General features: G+C 53.7%; 1 protein-coding gene across 6 annotated transcripts in view; it reads left to right on the top strand.

Annotated features, from left to right (window-relative positions):
* The window catches only part of DDR2 (discoidin domain receptor tyrosine kinase 2), a 72,474-nt gene extending 46,985 nt beyond the window's left edge, over positions 1-25,489 (top strand). For all 6 annotated transcript variants that reach the window (XM_081027030.1, XM_081027032.1, XM_081027031.1 and 3 more), the window contains 14 exons: positions 1,000-1,231; positions 1,489-1,636; positions 1,925-2,030; positions 5,318-5,501; positions 6,586-6,829; positions 9,615-9,677; positions 10,394-10,524; positions 13,392-13,602; positions 14,788-15,011; positions 15,976-16,103; positions 17,892-18,083; positions 18,190-18,424; positions 20,591-20,740; positions 24,644-25,489. In XM_081027030.1, the coding sequence (XP_080883156.1) occupies positions 1,000-1,231; positions 1,489-1,636; positions 1,925-2,030; positions 5,318-5,501; positions 6,586-6,829; positions 9,615-9,677; positions 10,394-10,524; positions 13,392-13,602; positions 14,788-15,011; positions 15,976-16,103; positions 17,892-18,083; positions 18,190-18,424; positions 20,591-20,740; positions 24,644-24,778 (2,383 nt within the window). In that variant the 3' untranslated portion in view covers positions 24,779-25,489. The remainder of the gene's footprint in view (positions 1-999; positions 1,232-1,488; positions 1,637-1,924; positions 2,031-5,317; positions 5,502-6,585; positions 6,830-9,614; positions 9,678-10,393; positions 10,525-13,391; positions 13,603-14,787; positions 15,012-15,975; positions 16,104-17,891; positions 18,084-18,189; positions 18,425-20,590; positions 20,741-24,643) is intronic.
* The last annotated feature ends 1,010 nt before the right edge of the window (positions 25,490-26,499 follow it).

The following is a 26,499-nucleotide window of genomic DNA, read 5'->3' as shown; positions in this document are numbered from 1 at the left end:
TGTCACCACTAAAGGTGCGAGCTGAGGGCCTCCGACACAGCGAGGCCGCCAGCAGGCTCTTCCCTCTGTCACGGACGCTCACAGAGGGGCCAGCTCTCCACGGACCGGGGGGTGGGCTCCCACAGTGCGCTGTGACATCAGGGTCCTGGAAAGCAATCAGCTCCTTTGTCAGAACGGACTCTGCTGTTAGGGCTAATCCTGCTCCTGGAAGCGAATCCTTTGGGTGCAAAGTACTGCTTTCTGTGAAAATGGAGTCACCCATAAGAAAACCTGCTAAACCTTCTCCATAAATTCTGTCTCAGTGTGTGAAGGATGACAGCAGTGGTTGGGGGGATGGGAGTGAGTAGGTACCATCTGTGAGCAAAGGCTCACTGCAGGACAAGGAACGTGGTAAGACGTTCCCCAAACAAATCTTATACTGAGCTCACAACTCTGCTCACTGGTTGCTCAGCCTGGAGGGAAGAATATGAAACCAGATTATTTACTGTTTCTCTGACACACTCTGCTTCCCCCTCACTCCCCGTGTGGGTTTCCACAGCTTTCTGCTGGCCGCCATGCCCATCCTTCTGGTTCAAATTCCTCTGCGTTACATAACCCACACGCGGGTCTCATGATCCCTCCCTCCCCACTCCTATTACTTGATATCCACGCGGGAGTGCCCACCTCCTGTGCTGAGACCGACGGGGAGGGGTGGCAAAGTGATGCGGTGGGGAGTGGAGGGGGAAAGAGTCAGTGCACGGGACCTCCCCTGAGATCTCTCCACTGGGATGGGCAGTCAGGCTACATGGAGCTGAGGCCTCAGGCTCCCTGGCAGGGATTGTCTTTCTGGGATTCGTGGCTCCCCAGGGAGAGGGGCCTGACCCCAGTGGGTACTGTGGTGGCAGCCAGATGGGGGGTGGACCCTGAAATCCCTGTGGACTGGATCTCAGCCCGCTCCCTCCCCAGGACAGGGCTGTGGTTTCATGGTTCCTCCCTGTCCCCCAACCCTCCTGTGTCAAGGCTGGACTCGGAGGAAGGGGACGGAGCCTGGTGTCCCAAGATCCCCGTGGAGCCAGGTGACCTGAAGGAGTTCCTGCAGATCGACTTGCACATGCTCCATTTCATCACCCTGGTGGGGACCCAGGGCCGCCACGCGGGAGGCCACGGCATTGAGTTCGCGCCCATGTACAAGATCACCTACAGTCGGGATGGCACGCGCTGGATCTCCTGGCGGAACCGGCACGGGAAGCAGGTAGGAAGCCGGGATGTCCGTGAGCAGGGAGCACCAGGTTGTCCGCGGCCGTGCCCACAGACCGGCCGCCCTGTCGGTGTGGCCCAGGCGGGCAGGGTGGACAGAGGGGAACGCCGAGGCCGCGGGAAAGCCGAGCGGTACGTTCAGACACGCTCTGCCCCCTGAGTGGAGAGGCCCCACCACGCGGGGTGACTCGGGGTGCAGGGGAGTCAGCGTAACTCCGTAGCATCGCCCACTCTTTCCCTCTCCCTCCTCAGGTGCTGGACGGGAACAGTAACCCCTATGACATCTTCCTCAAGGACCTGGAGCCGCCCATCGTGGCTAGATTCGTCCGCTTCCTTCCGGTCACTGACCACTCCATGAACGTGTGCATGAGGGTGGAGCTGTACGGCTGCGTCTGGCTGGGTGCGTCTCCAGGGGGCATGTGGCCACGGGCAATGAAGGCGGCGACAGCGAGCGTGGGGTCTGAAGCCTAAGAAAGGACAAGGCTTCCTCCCCGTGCGGCGTGGTGCCCACGCCTGGGGGGTGCCAGGCCCTCGCTGACTGTCCCTCGGCCCACTCCCAGCCATGCTCCCGTGGGCCCAGAGTGAATCCTGGCGGACACTCTGGGAGCCTCGGGCCACTTCCTGGGTGGGGGGCCTGAGCAGCAGGCATGCCTGAGCAAGGCGCTGACCAGCCTGTTTCCTCGGGCAGATGGCCTGGTGTCGTATAGTGCTCCCGCCGGACAGCAGTTTGTGCTCCCTGGGGGCTCCGTCATTTACCTGAATGATTCTGTCTACGATGGAGCTGTTGGCTACAGGTAAGTTCTGTGGAGCTTTGGCCATCAGAATGGGCCAGTGGCCAGTAGAAGAGACCATATCTTATGAGGGCTTGGGGCAACTGTCGTCAACCAACCAGCTAGTGTTGACTGAGATCTGAGCATCGAGAGAGAATTGAGAGGAATAAAATACAGTCTGTTTTACAGGAGCGCAGAGCATGGTTTGGGTCGATGGAGCTGTCCCAGGAGAAACAGAGCACGGGCTGAATTTCATGGTGGGTCTCTTTAGACCCTTAAAACAGGACATAGGGTCTGACACAAATGGCAGCCCGCTTATGGAGACAAAGGGCCACAGGAGTTGAAGTACGAGTGTAATAAATGTCCGAGATCAAGACATTCAGGAAGAGTGAGCCCCAAAAATGTAAATGCTTTAGAGATTGTGACGAGAAGGAGGCGCATGGGGGACGAGCGGGCTTCTAGGTTGAGATGGTATTTGGAGCACAGACGCAGATTCCGAGGACAGGAGAGGGGACTGCAGGGCCAGTGTAGGTGACGGGGCAGCCAGTGCGGTTGCTGGCGGGAGAGCTGTCCCCGCCTGTCTCACTTTGCTCCAACCTTGCCACTCTCCCTGTGCCCGCCATGGACACGCTTCTCTCTCTTAGCTCTGTCTTTGTCTGCAAAGATTGAGCCTGGCAGAGAGGTCAGACCATGGCAAGGCCCAGGAGAGAGAGAGAAAGAGAGAGAGAGAGGGGGGGGGGGTTGGTGAACCTCAGGAAGAGGACTCTGCAGTTCCAGTCCGTCCCCTGGCTCCCGTGAAGAACTGCTGCCCCACTCGTCACGCCTGGCGCCTATTCCTGGCAATTCCTTTCTGCTACTTAGTCACTGCTCCTCCCCCAGCTGTCTTGGGATCGTTTCACTCAGCCGCACCCCATCCGGTATATGCTCAAGGCCCAGAGGAAATCACAGAGCGCTTGAATCCAGTTTAGTTTATTAAATCTTTGCCAGTCAACTGGTACCATGTGCAAGGGTCGTGGCCCAGCTCACAGGCGTGTGAGTACCACGCACAGAGCATGGTAAGCACACTCTGCGTTCAGAGGACAGAGAAAGCGGCAGGAGGCAAGCAGAGCGCTGGGAGTCAGGTTACTTGCATTAGCTGTGGGGCTTACATGATGCGCATGGGAAAGAAACGCATTTCTGAAGAGCTGTGCACGTGTGAGTTGTTACCTGGTTGGAGGACAGAAAAGACGTGATGGAATGGATGTCATCAGAGTGGGCCCCAAAGGGTGGGGACAGATTTCACAGGCACGGAACCCTGACATGGCACTTTAGGCAAACACCACGGCTGGGAGGTCTCAGGGAAAAACCAGCAGTTCTGCTCAGCTCGGGCGTGTTTCCGCGGCAAAGCCGTAGTGAGAAGCGCCAGGCAGCTGTGTCGCGTTTTGGAGAAACTTGAACGTCAGGCCAGGAGGAGGGTTAAGGACTGTGCCCTAATGGGGACCATAGGACGGGGATGGGGACGGGCATGCATGTAGGTGGCATTTGCCACCTGATGAAACATGACAGTCTAGGTGACCGAAACAGTGGGGATGCCATTTATTCACTCAACAGATAAATACATAATGTTTACCGTGCACCAGGGGCTCTCGGGGGCGGTGGAAGCACAGTGGAGTTGACAGGAGGGCAGCCAGGTGCACGAGTCAGGTTAGGAAGCGATGAGGACGGATTTAGCTTGGGATGAGTTTCGGGGACCGACAGCCATTCCGATGGAGAGACGAAGCCCCAGAGGGAAGGTCAAACGTCACCAGAAGTCTAGACTCAATCAGCATCCACTTAATAACGGACGTGACGAGATGTCCTGCTGGCGTGTGGCTGAGTGATGGGAGACACGCTACCGATTCAGAACCTCAGGAACTAGTCAGAAGAGCAGAAGTTCCTTTTTAAATTAAACATTTTCTAAAAGTAGAATATGGTTGTTGTAGGAATTCTCACAGTTCTAAAGTAAACGAGTGAGCAGGGAAAATGTCTTTCTTTCTCCCATCCCCACCTGATTTGCCATTGTTTAAGGAGAAACTGAATAGGTGTTCCTTTTAATTTGTGTTGCTTTCATACGACTTTTAAGAGGTTTTACTTTTCTGGGGACAATGGGAAATATATTTATTGCAAGTAAACTTATGTCCTCCTAGCCTTCTGACCTGTAGAGAGAAGAAACAGCTGGCAAAACCTTGGAAGGGGGATCCAGACTGTGGTCACTGTGGAAAAGGCCAGGCAAACTTTATAATTTGCCAAACGTTTATCAATGAGCTAGTGTATTTCAAAATGTATCTTGAAGGCTGGCGTAGTCACTCTTCGCCGTGTCTGTACTTCACAAACCTGACATGCTGTTGGAGGGGCGGTAACCTCGCACACACAGCTGGCGGGTGGGCACTCCATCGTCTTCCTTTGGGAAACTCCTGACCGACCTTCTGGAGCTCGAGACAGGGAAGTGGTGGAGAACCTGGTGGTTCTCACGCGGCACCTCATAAACAGAAGTCCTCACGTTCCTCAGACAGTCCCATGAACATAAATGCACGCACGTCCCATCCTGCAGTCGGCTCCTGGCCCACTCAGCCATTCCCGACAGGCTTCCGCGCAGAAGGGGGAAGGTGCGGGGCTAGAAAACGGCCAAAGCCAGGGCCTGGGCCCTGTGTGGTCCACGCGCCTCCCTCCACGAGTCAGCAGTCTACAAATTTGACTAAAGTGCCAGGTAAATAGGCATAAATTTGGCAGGGACTATTTTTTCTTTCCCTTCAGTTTGATAACAAATGGGGGTGTTGGCGATGCAGGTACAGGTGCACGCCGCAGCTGTGGGGCCCGCTCTCTGAAGGATGGATGACAGCAGGCGCTCGGGGACCACGCCAGCCGGGCGGGGCGAGTGCCGCTGGTGGTGCGTTTGCACATGCGCACGTGCGGGGACTCCTTAACCAAATACGTTTGGGGTTGTTGAGTCATTTTGCAAAGGCTCATGTCAGCGTGTAAGAGCAGGGACGGGTGCAATGCGTGACAGACACCTTTTCCTAGAAAACGATGAGCTGCTGTTGAAAAGCTTTGCTAGTGAAGGGGTACGCATCAAATACCTCGTGAACTTCGTCTCAGTGAGATGCTTGCTTCGTGGGTGCAGGACAAACGAGTCAGTGCTGTAAAGTGTGTTGGGTGTTTCATAATCCTTCGGCCTCCAAGATAATCAGCTTTTACACAACCTGGGAGGAGAGGCAGCTGAAAGCCCTCCCCGGATGTGTCATTAACTGCAGGTCCCTCTCTCCCTTTTCCTTCTGCTGCCCCGGCCCGAGCAGCATGACCGAAGGGCTGGGCCAGTTGACAGATGGGGTGTTTGGCCTGGATGACTTCACCCAGACCCACGAATACCACGTGTGGCCCGGCTACGACTACGTGGGCTGGAGGAACGAGAGCGCCACCAACGGTTACATCGAGATTCTGTTTGAATTCGACCGAGTCAGGAATTTCACCACCATGAAGGTTAGAGGGGCTCAGGGTGGTGGGACGTCTCCAGGAAGCCAAAATCATGGCGTAGAGAGAAGGTTCTGGAAAGAGCCGGGGGTGGGGCTGTCAGGACGGGGTCACACACATCCCCTGCTACTCACTCGCCTGCAGTCCTTCCCCAGTCGCTCCATAGCGCCAGGCTCACTTGTCTGTGGTAACGGAGGGGGTTGGGCGCGGCCACGGTCCCTCCGTGTTTTTGTCGACATGTCTGTTAGGCACAGCGGGCAGTCTTTAGGGCCCATGGAAAGGTTTTACCTCCTTTAACTGTCAGAAGAAATAAAGTTAACTTTAGGGTCAAAAGTTATTCTCATCTTTTTAACGACACAGTTGTAAAATATAATTTTAATATACTTTTATGGAGGGAGGGGCCCACCAAGGCCGCAGTGCCAGGCCCATGGGAGCCACTGGTGGCCCTGCCCACTCCCCAGGGACTGGCACTCCTGCCGGTAGTCTGACCCTCAATGGAGAGAGCGGGGCTGTGTGTTCTGAGCCCCCCTGGAGTGCTTCCTCCCCCCCCCCCCACAGCACAGAGAAATCCTGGTAGAAGATTCCACAGCCTTCTGTTCCCAGAGCCCTTATCTGTGTAACAGCCCGTCTGCCATCATTTATGTGCCCGTGTCTCACTGGACCTCAAGGTCCTCCAAGGTAGTGACTGACCTGTGTTCCTGGCACGTACGGTGTGCCAGCTCAGTAACTGTGGTTGGATCACAGAGTCCTCTCTGCCCACTCTCACCGCTGGCAGTCACAACCGGCTCTGTGACCTTGGGTACAGGAATGAGGGAGTAGGCCCCTGGTGAGCAGTGTCTGAACTCTACACGGAGCTGACGGAGAGCCGGGCCGCAGCAGGATTCCAGGCGTCCGGCCAGGCTCCGCCCTTCGCTGTGGGGTCTCGGGCAGCCACCGAGTCGGTTACCCGAAGGCTGAGAGCCCAGCTGGTGGTGGGGCGAGGGAGGTTTCACTCCGAGTGCCACCACCCTAAGACAGATTCTTCTGTCGTGTACTCGTGTGCGGCCGCGTACCAGCCGCTGAACGCTGGCCCTTCACTCCCACACCCTCCCAGGTTCACTGCAACAACATGTTCGCCAAAGGGGTGAAGATTTTTAAGGGGGTGCAGTGCTACTTCCGCTCTGAGGCCAACGAGTGGGAGCCTAACTCCGTGTCCTTCCCGCTGGTGCTGGACGACGCCAACCCCAGTGCCCGCTTCGTCACTGTGCCCCTCCACCACCGCATGGCCAGTGCCATCAAGTGTCAGTACCACTTCGCTGACTCCTGGATGATGTTCAGTGAGATCACCTTCCAATCAGGTCGGGAGCCCGGGGCCCTGGGCGTGGCGGGCGTCCTCTGGGTGTGGACACAGGGTCTCCTGTGTGACTGCTGTGCTGGGGGCGGCAGCGCGGCACGGGGTGGGGGGACAGAGTGTCGCCTGGCTCCACATACTGTGTAGGGACATGTAAGACCAAGGGTTACAATGAGAGTGCAGCGTGTCAAGTGTGATGTGCCTGCAGCCAGTTAAGGGGGAGCCCACCTCGCACGATGAAAGTATTTAAATGACGATTTCTGAAATACACACAGTAAGGAGAAGAGCGAGCCCCACTGCCATCGGCCTCGCTGAGCTTGGGAATTGCGTTGTGCTTGCTGCTTCTCTTTCTCCCTTTTGTTGTCGTATTTTAAAGCAAATCTGAGACGTTATTTGATTTCATTAGTAACAATTTCAGATGCATCGAAAGACATTAACATCTTTCTAAGCGTCATGCCATCATGCCATCTGACATGTACTCTCAGTGACAGTAATTCCTTCATATCTACTATGTCATAGCCTGTGCCGCGCGGCCTGATTGTCTGGTGGTGTCTTCCTGCCGTGGGCTGGGGCGCGTTAGGACCCCAATGAGGCCCTCTTGGGGTGTCTCCTCTGCTCTGTTCCTAAGTGTCTTTTCTAATCTCACACAGCCCATTTCTAAACTCTCTTCTGCTTTGGCTGATGACTCTGCTAACGCCTCTAACGCTGCTGTTCCTGCACACGGGGTGGTAGCCTCAGGCCGGCTGGAGTCCAGTTCAGTGTCCGCTTTTATCCCGGGTTTTCACAGCCTGTGCTGTGTGCCACGTGCAGCCTCACCGTGGGGCTGCATTGTTCCATTCCCTCACTGTTGGTGATGCTAGGAGCAGCCCCACAGTCGTTCACCCTTGCTTTGCCCTCCCTGGGTGACCGCTGCCCGAATTGTGTCTCCCTAGTCCTTGCTCAGTGGTGGTTTTCTAATCCTTTTCTCCCTCTGCATTTGTTGTCTGCTGCCTTCCTTCCGACTGGACGAACTGCCCCTCCTGTCCTGTTCACGTTGGAGGGCAAGGCACAGGGTTCATTTTCCCTCTTCCCCAACCTTCACAGTGAGCAGCTGGTGCCCTCGCAACCATCAGTGAGGCCAGTGCGCTTGTCTTAGTGTCATCACGCACTCGTTGCTTTTTATGAGCTTGAATACAGGGATTCTGCTTGTTGATGCTCAGACTGTCCTAGGTTTGACGCAGCACACACCTTTAACTGGTCTGTGTTCTTTGGATCCGACCTCAGAGCCTTTGAGAACCGTCTTGTTTTTAGAAGGAACAAGATGCCCTAAGCTCATTTCGAACATTTACTGCTCCAGCGCTGGAACCGCGATTTCCTCGAGCAAATGTGGTTCCTTCCAGTGCGGGGTGGTGTTTGGAGACCACAGACTGGGCACAGGGACCGTGGCAGGTCTGGGAAAGTTCAAAGGCACTCGGGACATGGCACTGTCACAATTCAGATGGGAGTACAGGCCTGTAGTGATTTTCAAAAGGTGCTCAAGTGGAACCAATGGTACGTGGTCAGAGGAGAGAAGAGGCCACGAGAGTGGCCTGGGGAGGGACAGTGTCAAAGGAGGGAGAGCTGCACTGGGCCTGCGAGAAACTTCTGGGCGAATAGGAACCTGAGAGCAGGAGACTTTGAATTATCACCTGGGTCACAATTCAAAGATAAACCAGAAGACCCACTTCCTGATTTGACTTTTAAAGGGAGAGAATTTCAAGCTGGTTTGCTCCTTAGGACGTACTGACGAGGAGAGAGAGCTGTTTGGAGCAGCAGGTCTGGTGCCTCATGCCTTCTGTTACAGATTTAATCTAAGAGGAAATGGATGGAATACTTTGTGGGAAGGGTTTATGAAGAGTAGAAATTTGGATGTTCAAAAGCAGTGTCACTTACATTGTGTTAACTGGGCGACAACCGATTGCTATCCATGGCCAGGGGCTGGGTCTGCAGAGTAATTGATTGGTAGCTGATCATATCCCAGCTGGTTGTAGCATTGGGCTGCTTTTAGTGCCTGGATGTCTTGAGCTTTAAATGCAGTTTCGTGATAATATTAGTTTTCACTGGAGCCTGAGGACCCAATTCACAGACATAATGTAGACGCCAGACATCTCCCTATATAACAATGCGAAGAAGGGAAATTAGGATTTGGGCGGGAATTGTCTCCTAGAAGGGAAACGCGTATTCTAACACTTCACCTCTTTGGTCAGACAGATCAGAGGAGAACATTAGTTGCCAGCATCAGTCTGGCAGGTACACTTTGGGGTCTGACCTTACAAGCTGTGACGTCGCAGGAAGGACATCCTAATATCCATAAGTATCTATAAGGATAAAGGCTGCTTGACAAATTAAGGGGCAGCGACGCACAGTGAAACAACAGAGTTTATAAAGCACTTGAGTTTCCTGGAAGGAGGAGCTTCTTGGCAGCTGTCTGCCACGTGCCCACCTGCCCACTGTGTCCGCTCCATTTGGCTGAATCGCGTCTCCCGTCCTGTGTCTCCCTGTGACACCTGCGTCACGGCCCCTACATCATTGCCTCTTAAACTCCTTTGCACTATGGCACCTAGGACGCTGTAATTTAAACACAACTTTTACAGAAGAAGAGTTGCCCTTACTAAACAGATGGAGCGAGATATTTTTTATTTAATATAATACGTGCTTCCGTGTTAAGAAAGGCTGGTGGCAACCCAGGAAGTTGACGTCACGGTGTGCTGGGTCACAGCCGCCGTCCCCAACCTGCTACTGACGGTCTTCTCTGGCCCCGTGTTTGCTCACAGATGCTGCCATGTACAACAACTCCGGAGCCCTGCCCCCGCCGCCCGTGGCACCCACCACCTACGGTATGTGTGAGTCCCGTGGGAGGGAGCACGTGCAGGTGCCGAGGGTGGGGTGTGGCAAAGGCCCGGCTGCCTGTGTGCGGGGCTCCACAACGGGCAGCTGTGGGTGAAGACGGACCGTGCACCTCCAAAGCCGACACCCAGACTCCCCCGTCCACTGTCGGGTCTCATGACCTCACGGAGGCGGAGCTGAGTCCCACTCACTCCTTGAGAGCTTGGGAAGCTAGCAGGAACAGGGGAGGGGACGTTTCTAGGTGAGACCCACAGTGGGTGTCTCAGAGCATGGGCGGGAGTCTGTGAAACACAGTACCAGTCTCTCTATTTGGAGACAAACATGACAGGTTGCTTCAGAGCCCCACCGGCCACATGAGCCAGCCGGTGTGGGTGAGTGTCTCCAAAGAGGCCCTTAGCCCCCTTGCTCATCTCCAGAATGCAGAGTGGGACGTTGTGCACGGGTGTTTCATGAGGTGTGACCAGGGCCAGCAGACCAGGCCGCGGCAATAAAGGAACAAACTTGGGGAAGATGGAAGACCTCTCCTCTACCCGCCGTGCTCCCCAGGAGACGTGCAGGGTACAGGAGCAGCGCAGCAGGGCCGGGAAGGAGCAGAAGGGCTGTGGGGGCTCCTGGTGGGACTGTCCTGGAGGGACAGCGTCTGCCTCCCTGTCCCTGGTCCAGCCCCTGAGGGGATGCCCTGTCGCCTCTCTCTTCCTGGTCGCAGATCCAATGCTAAAAGTCGACGACAGCAACACTCGGATCCTGATTGGCTGCTTGGTGGCCATCATCTTCATCCTTCTGGCCATCATTGTCATCATCCTGTGGCGGCAGTTCTGGCAGAAGATGCTGGAGAAGGTGAGCGTCCTTTCACACGCCGCTGTGATCCGGCAGTGGAAGGCACATTCTGAGTGTGTAAATGTGTAAGCGGTGAGCCCCCGGGGTCCGAGGAGCGCAGGCTGGGGGAAGGACAAGCCGAGCCCGCGCTCTTACTCTAGGACGCAGTTTGGAGCCTCCCAGGAAACTCCCGCCATGGAGAACCTCAGTGCCGGTTGCCCTTCAATTCTGAGTCCCTGGGTGTGCGGTGCGGGCAGGGGTGCAGGCATCCGTGTTTCTCAAAAAAGTTAACTAGTGGTTCTGATCCCTAATTGGTACCTCCCTGAAATCTCTGACAACAGCGTTCCTTCTCTTCTTTTACTGTTTGCTTGTTTGGTATGTGTGTGTGTGAAAACGTCCAGCCTCTAACGTCCAGCTCAGTTCATAGTGACTCTAGTCCTGCTGCTTTGTGCTTGAAGGTCGTGACTCCCTGTGTCTCTGAGTCCCTCCTCAATCTTTCTGTCCAGGTCAAGTTGTCTGAATGTTTCTATTACATGTGTCTTCCACTTTCTATCTACAAACCTTTCCACATGTGTTATTTTACGTGAACCTCACTGCGTAATGGTGAGTTGGGCATAGTACTTACATTTAACTGTCTTTGTGATGAGGACACGTGATGTGTTCAATGGCATACCCCCAATATCCTGTCTTCCATGCTCTTTCCAATTGTCAGTTTGACGTATGTGACTTCTTTTCTTCCAAAACATACATTTCACCAAAGATGGAGTATCTATGACTTTGGTTTCTTAGGCCAGATAACTTTCTGGACACGGCCGCTAAGTTCTTGGGGTCTTCCCAAGACCCCAAACACTTCCCATGTGTTTCTATCTTTGGCCGTGGATGTCTTCCCTGGTCCGTGAGCTCGTGTGGACGTGGACTATGAGAGGTCATGAAAACCTTGGGCTGGAGGGTAGGGGACAGCTGTGCGGGCACGGCCTGGCTGGGCTATGCTGGGGATGGGCTCGCAGAGGGGCCAGTGTCCAGGTGGAGTGGGGACAAGAAGAGAGGACAGGCCACTGTGAAGTTGGACTGGAACCTGTGAGCTCTGGATGTAGGACGTGAGGGAAGGGCTGAAATCAGAGCAGTCGGGAGAAGGACCAGACGAGTAGCCTGCGATTCCTTCTGGTCTGTTCCACATTCAGTTCTGAGGTGGGTGAGGCCTACTTTAAGGATTTTAGGCAGCGATGTTTCACAGAAGAGATGATCTATTTGCTTCCCATAAGAACCTGTAAACACTTTAGCTAAATGACAGCTTTCAATCCATAAACAGTGACTGGAGACTGAAAGGAAGCTTCCAAAGAACTTGCCCACTGGCTTGATGAGGCAGTAGCAGAGCCTTCACCTTTTAGTGCCGGAACGCACTGAGCACCTGGCCTCCAGGTGAGGGGAGCACAGGTGCTGGGGACAGAAGCAGTGTGTCCTTACCCAACCGTCTGTCCTGACTGCATCTTAGCTGAGGTGGAAGGGCCTGTGTTCTCTATTCCCCAAGCGATTTCTCTTTAATTGAGCCAGAATTTACCCCACTTCTCTGGGGCTTTCTTCTGAAACCCAGTGGGATGTATTCATGGGCTGTGAGAGGAATGCTGGACTAGAGACTCCAGGTGAAGGGACATCAGAACTCTTGCCCTCGAATATTTAACTTTGTTCTTTAAAAAATTCTTTCTGCCCTGTACGTCCTGAGTGAGGAAACTCAAGAGGCTCTGGAGTGACACAGGATTTCTTCCTGGGGACAGAATTCTTTGTGGAAAACATTTCAGCATATACCTGTAGTCCAAGAAACCTTCCTCAATACAGCGGTAGACTCTGGCATATTTGGGGGTGTCCTCAGCATTCTTTCTTTGAGAGATTCAGCCACATTTATTGAGTGCCTACTATGTGCTTCGAGTCTAGGGGATGAAGCGGGCATCTGAGTTTCTCCCCTTAGCACCCACAGCGCGTTTGTCGGAGTGGAGCTGGACTGGAGTCACATTGTCGTATGTTCAGATTCTGGCATACTTTTGAAGGAGGAGGCAGGTCACATTAGATGGGATGACCCGAGAATTCGTTGTTTTATTCCTGTATCAGCTGTAATTCACCCAGGTATCCCCAGACACTCAGGGCTTTCCTTTCCCATTTCCTAGCCATTTTATTTTTGCTTAGTAGAAATGTGGGGTCCAGGGGTGTTACCCTAAGCCACAGGGCCAGAAAGGCCAGGTGGACCCGATTCATCGTCGTGTAGAGGCACATTTGTTGAGTAATGAGCGTGTAAATTTTCGCTTACACACGTCGAAATCGGTGGCAGGCCGAGTCAGCAAAGGCCAGTGTTTCCTAGAACACTGAGCCCACGAGACTGCCAGGCTCTCCCACTGGCGACCTCTCAGGCAGGTGCCGCTGGAAGCGCATCGGAGAGCGTTGGCGGCACAGAAACTGGGCCCAATTCCGCCTCCGAGAAGTGGGGGGCTCTTCCGGGGCTCCAGGCTGCGTCCCTCCGGCGGGGCGTCTGCAGCTCGTGTGAGCCGAGCGGGCGCCGGGGACACACGTCGGGGCGCCGGGGACAGACGCCGGGGCGCCGGGGACAGACGTGGGGGCGCCGGGGACAGACGTCGGGGCGCCGGGGACAGACGTGGGGGCGCCGGGGACAGACGTCGGGGCGCCGGGGACAGACGTGGGGGCGCCGGGGACACACGTCGGGGCGCCGGGGACAGACGTGGGGGCGCCGGGGACACACGTCGGGGCGCCGGGGACAGACGTGGGGGCGCCGGGGACAGACGTCGGGGCGCCGGGGACAGACGTCGGGGCGCCGGGGACAGACGCCGGGGCGCCGGGGACAGACGGGTGCCAGCAGCCCTTGTCCCTGTGCCTCCCTCCAGGCTTCCCGGAGGATGCTGGATGACGAAATGACGGTCAGTCTGTCCCTGCCCAGCGAGTCCAGCATGTTCAACAACAACCGCTCGTCCTCGCCCAGCGAGCAGGAGTCCAACTCCACGTACGACCGCATCTTCCCGCTGCGGCCCGACTACCAGGAGCCCTCGCGGCTCATCCGCAAACTGCCGGAGTTCGCACCCGGGGAGGAGGAGCCAGGTGGGCGTGGCGGGGGCGTGGCGGGGGCGGGGCCTGGCCCTGAGGAGCGTGTGCTCAGCCCAACCCGGTGTTACTCTGGAGACGCCCCGCCCTCTCAGAGCCGGCCTGAGCGGAAGGGGCCGCAAATGACAGAAGGTGTTACTAGGGTGTTTCCACCAGAGGAACCTGAACAGTCCACCTAGTCCCACATCCGCATTTTAAAAGGGAGGGACAAGGCACTTCCCCAACACCACATGTCGTTGGGGTCAGGTCAGACCAGAATTTCATCTGGAGAGAGAAAGAAATGACGCTTACTGCATCCTGGGCTTCCCACCTGGTTAGCCATCTAGTTCTCTGCATCTCATTTTAGTGGATTTCTCCTTGGTGAAGATTTATTAGAGTCACACAAGATTTTATCATGAGAATAAATGTTTCTTGTCTTTTCTCGGTAAAAGCCTTGCTTGGTAAAACAGTGCCACTTGGTTCACCCCCCAGGGTTGTTACAAAGAATCGCTGCAGACGACAGGACACGAGAAGGGGTGCTGGGCTGGTCACTGGGGCTCAGAGCAGCGTTTCTGTAAACTCACAAGTGAAGAGCGACCCAGTCAGTGGACAAGGACGTGTGGTGTCTGAGAGCCAGGGACCACCTGGGACAGCTCTGGCTTTCCAGGCGTCTTTCTGAAGGAAGAAGGGAAAGTGGCACAGATTTGTCACTCAGTGGACAGCAAGCATTGAGGGGTCATTTTACAGGCATCAAGAAAAAGGATCGAGGCTAAACTGTTTCTTGGGCTGGACGGCAGTAATCTATCTATTTTCTGAAGTCCGCCTTCCTTTAATGTGTTTTTTTTTTTAACTTAGGAAGTTTCTTAAACTACATCACATAAATTTAATCAGATAGTGTCTCCATACCTAAACTAGGTTGTGAAGTCAGGGATAAGGAATGTGCTATTAAATGTGACCCGTCCGGTGGTGGCTTCAGCACACGGCCATCTGAGGAGGCCTGGTGGTCCTGTAGTTTGAGGAGAAGCGCAGGGCGCACACGGGAAGCTGTGTCCTGAAGGCCACAGAAAGAGTGTCTAGAAAACCAGGGACATCAGGAGTAGGCTGGCTGCCGGGGTCGTGCTCCAGACCAGCCTCTTCAGGCCTCCTTCCCTGAAGAGTCTCTGGAGACACCCCTGGGATGAGCCCCCGCCCCTGTCCCCACAGGCTGCAGTGGCGTCGTGAAGCCGGTCCAGCCCAGTGGGCCCGAGGGCGTGCCACACTACGCAGAGGCTGACATCGTGAACCTCCAGGGGGTGACAGGCGGCAACACCTACTCAGTGCCAGCCGTCACCATGGACCTGCTCTCGGGGAAAGACGTGGCCGTGGAAGAGTTCCCCCGGAAACTCTTAACTTTCAAGGAGAAACTGGGAGAAGGCCAGTTTGGGGAGGTGAGTTGAGTCTTTGAGTGGTGCCTCCAGTCTCTGGTCACTCACAAGTTGTGGCCAAATAAAAATGGCCAGCAGAGCAACGTGTCCCCCCAGAGGGGAGTCACGTACAACTGTCTCCTGCCCTTGTCTGTCCTCACATTGTCCTCAAGAAGACTCAGACACCCTCACCTTGGTCAAACACAGGGGGGAGTCCCTGGCTGCTGGGACTCCATGCAGGAGTTTTTGAAGCAGGCAAGTCACCAGACTCCAGATATTGTGAAAAACTCAGCATTTGCAAAACTTTTACAATAGGTTACAGAGGGTGGGGCCCCACAGATGCGGTCATCTCATCTAAACTGTCCAAGGACACCCTGCTACTCGTGAGCCGCTTTGTTTTCCCCTTTTCATGGGAGTTCCGTGGAAAAGGGTCACAAACTCCAAGTGTCGTTCCTGGCTTAACCAGCACGTGCTCCTGGTTTCGGGGTGGTTTGGAGCTGGCGAGGTGGAAGGGTCCCTGGCATCTGTTTCTGTTGTGATGTGTCCTGGTCCCCTGGGTTCAAAACACAGGCGCATCATGCCGTGGTAACACGTGGGTGCTGCTCCTGTGACTCCATACTGACGGGTCACCGTCACACACAGAGGGACTCGCCTTACGCTGTCTATGATCCAGTGACTCAATGTCGAATCCCAGTTCAAGCATTTATACCGAGTGGCGTTTTATCATAAGCTACGTGGTCACAAAATACTGTTAGATTCATCCACTCACGGGTCTAATGCTCCGATCAGTGTGTGTTTCCTTTTCAGCACAGCAACATGTTGTTATTATCAATTATTTTGGATCAAAGATAGTGACAGCTACCTTCTCGTTGGTCTTTGATTGTTTTGTTTGAGTTGTAAGGGTTAGTTTATCCCCAGGAAGTGCCAGCAAGCACTGAGACGCCCTCAGGAGACCTGATGAGGCTGAGACGAGGGGACTTTTCTCTAGGTTCATCTCTGTGAAGTGGAGGGAATGGAAAAATTCAAAGACAAAGATTTCGCCCCAGACGTCAGTGCCAAGCAGCCCGTGCTCGTGGCCGTGAAGATGCTCCGAGCGGACGCCAACAAGAACGCCAGGTCTGTGGTCAGCATTTTGAATGTTCCGTTGCATGTTTCCTCTTTAGGCCCAAGCACACTCCTGGAGACATCTCAGCAGCCTTCCCTGGGAGGCTCAGTGACCTGGGAGGTCTGGAGCGGCCTCGCGTTTCCGTGGTTGCACCTTCTTTTTCTTGTGGTCCCCAATCCTCCTCTCTGTTCTCCATTTCCCTCAAACAAAAACACACACGTTCCGCTCTATTTGCTTCATGTTTACCTCCCACCTCTGCACAGAGCTGTGCTACCGACATGGCCCGCAGTCTGCCTGTGCTGCTGCCGGCCCTCCCTCCGCTCAGCAAGCTTCTCAGCACACACACCTCCCTTCCTAAGCCCCCCATTCTCCTTCCTCCCGCATCTCCATTTACTTTCTCACCTTTTTTTTCTCTTTCATGCTCCTTTTCTTCTATGTCCAGCAACCCCCCAAAATGAGAAGCTACCTCTACTTGGAAAAGTACCCATGGACCTCAAAGCAAAAGGACCCACAGTCCTTTAGCAGTTTTGCAAACTGGGATCCTTTCCTGCATAAATTGCAGTTTCCAGCCACACTGCGCTGTCCGACAGCCTTTCCGTGACAGTGATGGTGAGTTAAACCTCACCCAGGGAGGCGTGCTGCCTGGAAGCTGCTGGGCTGTGCCCCAGGAAGCTCACATCCGGGACACGAGCGCCTTCCCCTTTAGCGCTGGCCATTCGTCTTGCTGTTCTCAGAGCGAGAGACAGTTATCCCCAGTCTCCAAGTGAACGTAAATTCCCAAAATGGTGATAGGTTCTCATGAAAAGTCTTGCAGTTGACAGAATGTGGAATGAAGAAGAAAGAAGGCGAGGGAGTCGAGCTGTGGAGGTTTGGGAATGTCTGTCTTAGGGACATCAGTCTGAATGACAGGTGACATCATCTGGGTCCCACAGAGAGGTGGAGTAGCCCCGCATCCATCTGAGCACAGGCCTGAGAGTGGAGAAGTGCAGCCTCAGGACCTGACCCACTGTTCTGTTGGCCAGTTTGGCGTCCCTCCGCCTGTGTCCACCCTCTCAGCAGTGATGGGCGGCCTGATTCAGCCCTGCGAAGTTGTGGGAGGCCCTGTTTGGGGCTGACACTGTGCCTGGGGTTCGGGATTCACACTGATGGAGTCCGTCTCCCAGTGCAGGATCGTAGAGAACTTACAGGAGGCAGAACCGGTCTGCTCCTGCGGGCGTGGGAATGTGGGCTGGTGGCCGCGCTGCCACACACTGCCCTGGGAAGGCCACAGCCACTTGGTGACTCCAGGCTGGCTGCCACCAAACAGTGTTAGTGTTGGCCAAGTGAGTACTGGTTTTGAAATGCCCCCACACCACCACCCTAAACTTTAAGCAGCTCGGTTTGGAACGCTGCGACCCTTTGAAGAAAAGCCAGTGTGAGAAGGAAAGAACCAGCAGATAAAGCAGAGGGGACGGTCACTTTACACAGAGCGTCTTTGCTGTATTAGTAGAGTGACTCTGTGGCTCTCTGAGAGGACAGATTCTCCCCTTGTCAGGGTGGCTTGGGGCCCCCGGTGTTTGGCTCAGCAGACATCGGTCACTCTCTCGGTGGCAGGCGGTTTGCTGGGTACCGCAGATGCTCGCGTGAGCAGGTCACGCTTCCTGCTCTCAAAAAGACGGCAGTGGAGCAAGGGGCGTGGCATCCCGGGGCCAGTGGACACTGCCCCAGGTGCCCACTCCGCGCCGAGGCTAGGGAGGGGAGCGGGGAGGGGAGGGCGGGCGTGGCGTCCCCGCGTCCCCAGCTGACGCCCGTCCCCAAAGGAACGACTTCCTGAAGGAGATAAAGATCATGGCGCGCCTCAAGGACGCCAACATCATCCGGCTGCTGGCCGTGTGCATCGCCGACGACCCCCTGTGCATGATCACCGAGTACATGGAGAACGGCGACCTCAACCAGTTCCTGTCGCGCCACGAGCCCCCCAGCGCGCCTGCGGGCGGCGTGCCCACCGTCAGGTAGCGCCGGCCCCTCCACGCGCGGCCCGGCGGGGGCGCGGGCTCAGGTGGGTGGGGCGGGGGTCGCGGGCCCCTCCCCACGGGCCTCTTCTCTCTGTTTCCCCAGCTATGCCAACCTGAAGTTTATGGCCACGCAGATTGCCTCTGGCATGAAGTACCTCTCCTCTCTCAACTTCGTGCACCGAGACCTGGCCACGCGCAACTGCTTGGTGGGCAAGCACTACACCATCAAGATCGCGGACTTCGGCATGAGCCGCAACCTGTACAGCGGCGACTACTACCGCATCCAGGGCCGCGCCGTGCTGCCCATCCGCTGGATGTCCTGGGAGAGCATCCTGCTGGTGAGGAGGGGGGGGGATGGTGGGGGGAGCGTGGGGCGTGGCTGGGGGCGGGGCGTGGCTGGGGGCGGGGCTGGGGGGACAAGGCCGAGAAGGCGGGGCGCGGGGCTGGGGGGGAATGGGGGTGGGGGGGCAAGGTGCGGGGTGCGGGGCTGGGGGGGGCGGGGCGTGGCTGGGGGGCGTGGCTGGGGGTGCGGGGCTGGGGGCGGGGCGTGGCTGGGGGGCGTGGCTGGGGGGCGGGGCGGGGCTGGGGGGCGTGGCTGGGGGTGCGGGGCTGGGGTGCGGGGCGTGGCTGGGGGGCGTGGCTGGGGGGCGTGGCTGGGGGCAAGGCCGAGAAGGCGGTGCGCGGGGCTGGGGGGGGAATGGGGGTGGGGGGGCAAGGTGTGGGGGGTGGGGGGGTGGGGGGGCAAGGCCAAGAAGGCGGGGCACGGGGGGAGGGTGGTGGAGCGGGGCAGGGAGCGGGGCTGGGGGGGCACGGGGGAGGGAGCGGGGTGGGGGGGCAGATGCAGGTCTGGTGGGGAGCAGCGTGGGGCTGCCAGGCAGGCTCAGGCTTTGGTGTCTGTTTGGACTGACATACACCCTTAAGGATAAGGGATTTAGTATCGTTTCTCTCCCTCTTTTCCACCTACGGAGTGGTCTTAGTTAAGTTAGGGTACTAAAAAGCTCATCATTTAAAGAAATCTTTTCCACACAAGGTATTTTTCTTCGGAATTAATTCATAACCATATTTTTAATTACTTAGACTGATTTCTGTGTTTTATTTTGATGATTATCACCATTCACTTTTGAAGTTCATCATTCTTTGTAATTTTTACTCAACTCCTGCTATTCTGGACCACGCGTGAATAATATTTTTTGCAGATGTCTCTCTTGGAGCCATTTTTCTGACCACGCATATATCTGAGATATTTTAGTTCTGATCTTATATCACTTGGCTGATTTATATAATTATTAGTATAAACTTTTATTTCCTACGATGTTATATATTGTAATTTTGTCTTTTGTCATTTACTATTGCAGAAAAAAGCCTGAGAGAAATCTAGTTTTGTTCATTTATAGTTAACATGTTTATTTTGTGTTCATATTCTTATAGGACTCATGAATTACTTTTGAAATGAAAAGAAATGTAGAGTTATTTCCTTCCCCTCACCAAGACAGCCATTATTATGAATATTTTGGCATATTTCCTTTCAGAATTTTTTCTATACCTGTATTTCTGTGTGTGAAATCATATATGAAATCATATTACATAATTGGGATGACACTAGCACATACAATTTTCCATTATTGGCATTTCCCATGTCACTAAGTATTCTTCAAAAACATGCTTTTAATGACTGCATAACATTCCATCGTGTGACTATATCCTATAATAATAAGTCTCGCTAACTTGGTATTGAGGTCCTTTCCAGTTTCCTGCTGTATGAGGTTGTGATATACACCACTTTACATAAATCCTTATGAAGAGCTTTACTATCCACGAGTGTGAATTGTGTCTTTTACCCATTTCTAGTGGATCGTTAAGCATTGCTCCCTTTAAGTGTCGTATGGTCCCGTAAAAGCCTGTTAGGCTGAGAGTCAGAGGCTCTTGGTCTTATTAACCGGGGGTTGGAGGAAGAGCCTTGACTCACTCTTCTGATCTGAAAAATGGGATTCATACTGTCATGTGCGTCATGGTGTCCTAGTTGAGCAGGAAACGTGCATGTATGTGGCGCCTGCTAGTTCCATCGAGTGTCACTGCTGTCCCTTGTGAGTCTGTGCTTCGGGACTGTGACTGTGACTGAACTGGGAGGTGGCGTCCTGGGTTCACCCAGGGCTGCCCCTGACGCTTAAACTGCATTCCTCCGTCTCTATGAGAATGGTTGAGTCCCGCTCTGGTTCTGCCTTTCCCCGCTACCACCCCAGAGCCGGCGTCAGTGGGAGTCAGAGGCATGGCTCGGTCCCTTTCCGCCTGCCGTCATCTCTAAGAGAAGCAGCCCTCACTGAGCGTGTGAGGATGGTGTCAGCTGCTTCACGCTGCCCTTTCTAAACCTCTGTGCGTGTCTTGTGTCTTGGCAGTTTCAGCATTCTGTGCCCTCGGTAGGGGGAGGGGTAACTCCAGTTACGGAAACCCAACCTGCTCTTGTTTTTGGTTCTTCTGATTTTCTCTGCTCTTCCTTGTTTGCACAGGGCAAGTTCACTACCGCGAGTGATGTGTGGGCCTTTGGGGTGACCCTGTGGGAGACTTTCACCTTCTGCCAAGAGCAGCCCTATTCCCAGCTGTCAGATGAGCAGGTCATCGAGAATACCGGAGAGTTCTTCCGAGACCAAGGGAGGCAGGTGAGAGCTGGCAGGGGTGCGGGGTGCGGGGGCAGACGTGCAGTTGGGACTCTCGAAGGAGAGAGAAAGGAAAGTCAGGCCTGGGATGGAAGAGGCGGTTGTTGGCCACTGAGCATCCAGACATGTGAAAGCGCGAGGTCCTCCCCAGGCAGCCGTCCATACACTCTGCTTTATCCATGTGTCACCCAGGGGCCCTGGAGGGCACGAGGGCGTCACGTCAGACTCCTCTCCCAACTCAGGTACCAGGAAATAAAACCCCATCTCTCATGTGTGATCTACTTCTTGATCCAGCCTGTGAGGTTTGTCTTCCTGGTGGACACATAGAAGCTTGGAAGTGACTAAGTGATTGGTTTGCATTCACTGAAAGTGTGCGTGGACTGTCCAGCCGTGTCTCTGGGCGCACACGTGGCTGACATGCGGCTGGGCAGGTGCCTCTGCGCCCAGCTGCTGGGGCCTCTCAGGACTCAGGAAACGTGGGGTTTCCAGCTCACACAGGTCCCCGTTCCTGCCCAACATACTCTCAGATTTCTTTGGCTGGCTCAGTTTTTAAATTCCCTGTGCGGTGGCTAGAGCTCTGAGTGTCCCCAAAGTGACCTGGCTGCAGCATACCTGTGGGGTGTGGCATCTCCAGCCAGAAAGTGATAACAGGTGGGCGAGGGAGAAGGCAGCGGCAGAAAAAGGGAAGTGGGTCCTGTGTGGTCTCGGCAGAGCCGAGCAAGCAGAAGATCAGGGGATGACAGGGGACATCCAATGCAGGGGACATCCAATGCAGCAGCAGAACATGGGCGGTTCTGGAGCTGCCCTGGTCCTAGTCCCTAAAGGTGGGGTTTCAGGGTCTGCGTTATGCATGTCTGTTACCAGGCAGTTGCTTTCCTCCCTCTGCAAAGGGCAGATTTCCCTGGGGGCATGAGGGAAGTGAGTGGACCCAGGGAAAATGTTTTTTCTCCTGGCCTAAGATATCCCGACCCCCCAGGCTGACCTCTTGGAAGTCCCGTGGCCAATCAAAAGTGGTGTGTTCAGTGAGAAAATTCATCTTATGTATCATAACACATTCTAATTTGAGTATATCCTGGAGTGACAGGCAAAGGGAAGAATATTGTAAAGCTTGCGGTCTCCCTTTGGTCACCATTAGGACTGAAATCCCATAGGCAATACTGGACCAGCGAACACTCAGAGAGAGGAGGGCACACTCGTCCCTGTGTGCACTGCCTGCTTTGCATGTGGAACACTCTTGTTCCCGGACAGCTTTTGACTTAGCACTAAAAAGGCACACATCAATCTTTCAAATGCTACGCTACTCAGTTTCACAAGAAAATACTGCTTCATCATTTAACGAAGTTTTCATGTCTAATAATCTCTGGGATTTCACTTTACTTATTTATTTTTATTGTATTTATTTTTAAATATTTGGTTTAAAAGCATCCACCATTTTCACCTTAAATACTAGTGGCGAACCAAATATTTTTCGATTAAGTACTAAACGGCTGAGCAGTGAAGCCAAATATTTGGTTACAGTCCAGGCCGAGGCAGGATATTCTCAGGATGTGCTGAGCGACCTTCTGGCCTCTAAGCTTACATTGAAATTTTCGCTAAAAATGTACTGAATTTAATGTGTGAGCTAACTCAACATGACTTATTAACTTTATATCTTATTACCATTGACATATTAGTACATTCTACATTATGTTATTATATAAATTTATTATAATTTGCCTTTTATTAATTACTTTAACTGTTATTCAGTTTTCAGTGTTCAGATTTTAAAACGTTGACATTAGCGTGTAGGGCAGTAGTTTGTCAACGCTGTCAGCTGCCAGGTGGCTCTGTGGTCACCAGACTACACGTGTGTCGTCTAATTCTGTTTTAATGGCCCAGTTCATGTCACCAAGTTACTGAACATAGCAGATAAAATGCAGAAGAAAACGTTCCAGTAACATGAGTTCTAGAAGGAATTGTGTACTTCGGGTTCATAGCTTAGGCTGAAATCCTCTGTGTTCAGCTGAAAGCGCTCAGAAGTCTACAACAAGGATGTCAATAATTAAAAGATGTACTTGACATTTTTGTTTTCAATTTATCTTTACAAATTGTGATGAATCCCCAGGTAGTACTTTTCCTGAAAGCTCAAGGTCTAAATGGAATGAAATACAGTTTTAAAAGTTTATTTTGTTTACTGTTATGAAAGGCAATAAAATTATACAAACATAATAAGAATTATCATGAAATATAACTTCCATTATTTGTCAAGTTTATATAATTTTGAAAAAGGAAAACCCTGATAGTTTAAATTATTACTTCAATTTTATTGGCATCTGTTGGCTCAAAACTGATATAATATTTTTTCTGAAGTTACCTAGTGAACACCAACTGGTAGTAAATGAGAGTGCCTGTCACCCGTATCCTTATCTGTATTAGTAATATTTTCTTCTAAATGAAATATTATTAAATGAAAAATATTTCCTCGCCACAGTCATTTGTGACATACTGACTTGAGACTTGTCAGAGCTCATCTGCTATCCCAGCAAAAGTCAGTTACTTGCCTTTTTACTTGTTAATGAAGAGTTGAAGAATGGAAAGCTCCCTGACATTGGCCTGTGTACTGATTTTCTGGTTTTGACACCAAACGCAGACAACAAAAGCAAAAATCAACAAGTGAGACTGCATCAAACTAAACATCTCTGCACAGCAAAGGAAACCATCAACAAAATGAAAAGACACCCTACCAAATGAGAGAAGGTGGTTGTAAATCATCTCTCTGATAAGGGGCTAACATCCAAAATATATAAAGAACTCATATAATTCGGTAGAAAAAATAATCCACTTAAAAAATGGGCAGTGGATCTGAACGGACATTTCGCCAAAGAGGACACACAGCGGGCCAGCAGGTACAAGGAGAGGTCCTCACCTCACTAGTCGTCAGGGAAACAGAAAGCCAACCACAGTGAGATGTCACCGCACACCTGTCAGAGGGCTATTATCAAAAAGATGAGATGACAAGTGCTGGCGAGGGTGTGGAGAAAGGGAGCCCTTGTGCACTGCTGGTGGGGATGTAAACAGTATGGCGGTTCCTTGGAACATTACAGACAGAACTGCCCAGTGATCCCGTCCTGATGCTCTCTGCTGCAGGGGGTGTGGCCAGGCAAGGCAGGGGGCGGGGCTAATGCTGAGCTAGGGGCGGGGCTAATGCGGGCCAGGGGGCGGGGCTAATGCGGAGCCAGCTGCCCGCTCAGGGAGCTCGAGGCACCTAGGCCGACGCAGGAATATGTTAATTCAAACACATGGAGAGGAGATGACAGCAGCAGACTGCAGGCAAGCAGGTGACCTGGGCGGAGCAGAGTGCGCCTTGCGGGTGGGACTGTCCAACAGCCACGTGGAGCCCTGGGCTGGGATTTAGGTCAGTGCCCGGTGTACGGAGTAATGTCGAGAAGGAACCCAGTCTCCTGACAGGCACCGGGAGCACCGAGGATGCTGGCGGGGGCCGCGAGGACACGCCCTGTACCCCGCTTTCTGCGTCAGGCTAAGGCTTTGCTCAGGTCCAGGAGCTGCGGGAGCTGTTCTTCCTTCCGGCCAACATAACCCCAATGTGGCGGGGGTGCATAAATGGGGGGCTGGTGTTCTAACCACTGGCTTCCCGGTCTGAGACGTCGTTTTGCTCCTGTCGCATCTTTTGCATGATGGTAGGGACCCCATGCCCATCAGGAAACCCTGCTCCAGAGCAATGGAAAAGACAAAGAGGGTGGCAGGGGGTGCCTGGCACTAGAACTCATGCTGGGAAGAAGGGACGCCACCCCCATTTCAGTTTCAAGTTCAAGGAAGTGGGAAGTGGGCAAATTAAGCGATGAGGAAACAACTGTGCCTTCCCTCTTTCTTCTTAATATTCTTTGTTTGTTTGTTGTGTTCCCAAAGACTTACCTGCCCCAGCCGGCCATTTGCCCCGACTCGGTGTATAAGCTGATGCTGAGTTGCTGGAGGAGAGACACCAAGCACCGGCCCTCTTTCCAGGAAATCCACCTTCTGCTCCTGCAACAGGGGGACGAGTGACGCGGTCCACGCGGGAGGCCCACCCTCCTCACCAGGCCCGCCACTCACCCACGCCTAAGCCACTCGTCTGGACGTTGGATGAGCTGAGGGACACAGGCTCGTTTGCTTCTCTCTCTCTCTCTGTTCCTCGTCTCCCTCCACTCCACTCCCCACTCTCTACCCCCGACCCATATATACATTTTTTTTACATTAAAGAACTAAAAAAGAAAAAAAAAAGAAAAGCCTAGGGCAGATACGATCTAGTAAAGATGTCTTACTTGACACCCCAAAGTGCTGGATAGCAGAGGCTAGATAATTTAGATAATTTATAAAGGTTAAATACGCTTGTGTTTATACATGTGCAGATTCTACAATATTTTTTCCATGTCACCGTTAAAAAAGTAGTTTCAGAAAGAAAAACTTGAAGAATACTAACGTCTTAGGAAACATGCAATTAGGCTTGGGGAAAACAACAGTTGGCAAGTGTGGAGATGGAGGAGATGGTTTCCTAACTGATCACAGATGCTCTCGTTTCCTGACGTGGCCTCTGGACTCGTCCCATAGTCTGCAGTTGCCTTCCCTCTCAAAGGAGATGACACAGCTTCTCGGAGTGGGTGTTTTCGTCGTCGTTCGTGGCGGGTTGGGCTTGAGGTCTGTGTGCCTAGGAAATACAGAGACGTGCGGAGGGGAAGATGTCTGCTGCAAGGTTGTAGGAAGGGAATGGTCATTTGCAAAACAAAACAAAGCGAACAGAAATGTACTGGGCGCAGGGAAAGCTTCTTAGATGGAGCGTGGCCACAGGCAGCGGCCTGTGGGCAGGTAACAGGTGTACTTCCCGTTTCTGCGGAGGCGCCGCTCTTTGTCTGGGTCAGAAGCCTTCAGGTGTGTGTTACCGAGAGCCTGATTTTGAAGCAGTGCAGGTGGGTGTTCCGTAGCTGGATCCTAGGCCCTCTGGTTCTGCAGATCTTTGGCTCTTTTAGTGGATTAAGTACCCTTGGGGACCTGTGGACTGGGGCTGAATCTCTCAGGCAAGCACAACAGCGGCTGATCTGAGTGTTCCCACAGGGTTGACGGGACCAGTACAGGAGGGGGAGTCACAGGGAGATGGATTTCCTCTCCTTGTTAGAGAAGATTGTACAAGACGAGGGCTGTGTGTGTCTGGAGGTGGGGTCCCTTGTCACTGAAGAGGCTCAGATTCAGGCTGAAGAATTGGGGAAGGGCGACGTAGGCTCTGAGACGCAGGAGTGGTGGTGTGAGATGGGCCGGACGTCCCTCTGCACAGGTTGAGGATGACAGAGAAGTCGCCCAGACAACACACTCGTCCTCGGAGGGGCTCTGACCAGCGGAGAAGAAAGCGGAGGCTGTGGCCCTGACCCACTGCCAGTTCAGAGTCCCCTCTGAACAGGCTCTGAGCCTTTTCACTCCAGGAATCCTGACTCAGTGGGAAGCAGGAAAGGGGAGCCCTTGGTTCCCGTTGGGGAGAAACAAGGAAAGATTGTGGAGTGAGCGCCCAAGTCAGAGGAAGAGTCTTGACCCCTCATGGCCCGTCACAGCCTCTCGGGAACTGGTGTGTTCCCCTGTTCAGCTCCAGCGTGCTCCAGGCCACAGCAGGAGCCCAAACCCCACAGCCCAAGGTCACTTTTCAGGCCAGCGTCCTCCCCGACGAGTGCCCGGCCCATCGTGTCCTGTGACTCTGGACTAACCTTGGTGACATCACTGGGTGGCAGTCGGGACAGCATTGC

This window comes from Rhinolophus hipposideros (genome assembly GCF_964194185.1).
Source record: "Rhinolophus hipposideros genome assembly, chromosome: 19".
Taxonomy (NCBI): domain Eukaryota; kingdom Metazoa; phylum Chordata; class Mammalia; order Chiroptera; family Rhinolophidae; genus Rhinolophus; species Rhinolophus hipposideros.
The sequence above is the reverse complement of the archived record's forward strand: the minus strand, read 5'-3'. Positions and strand labels throughout refer to the sequence as shown.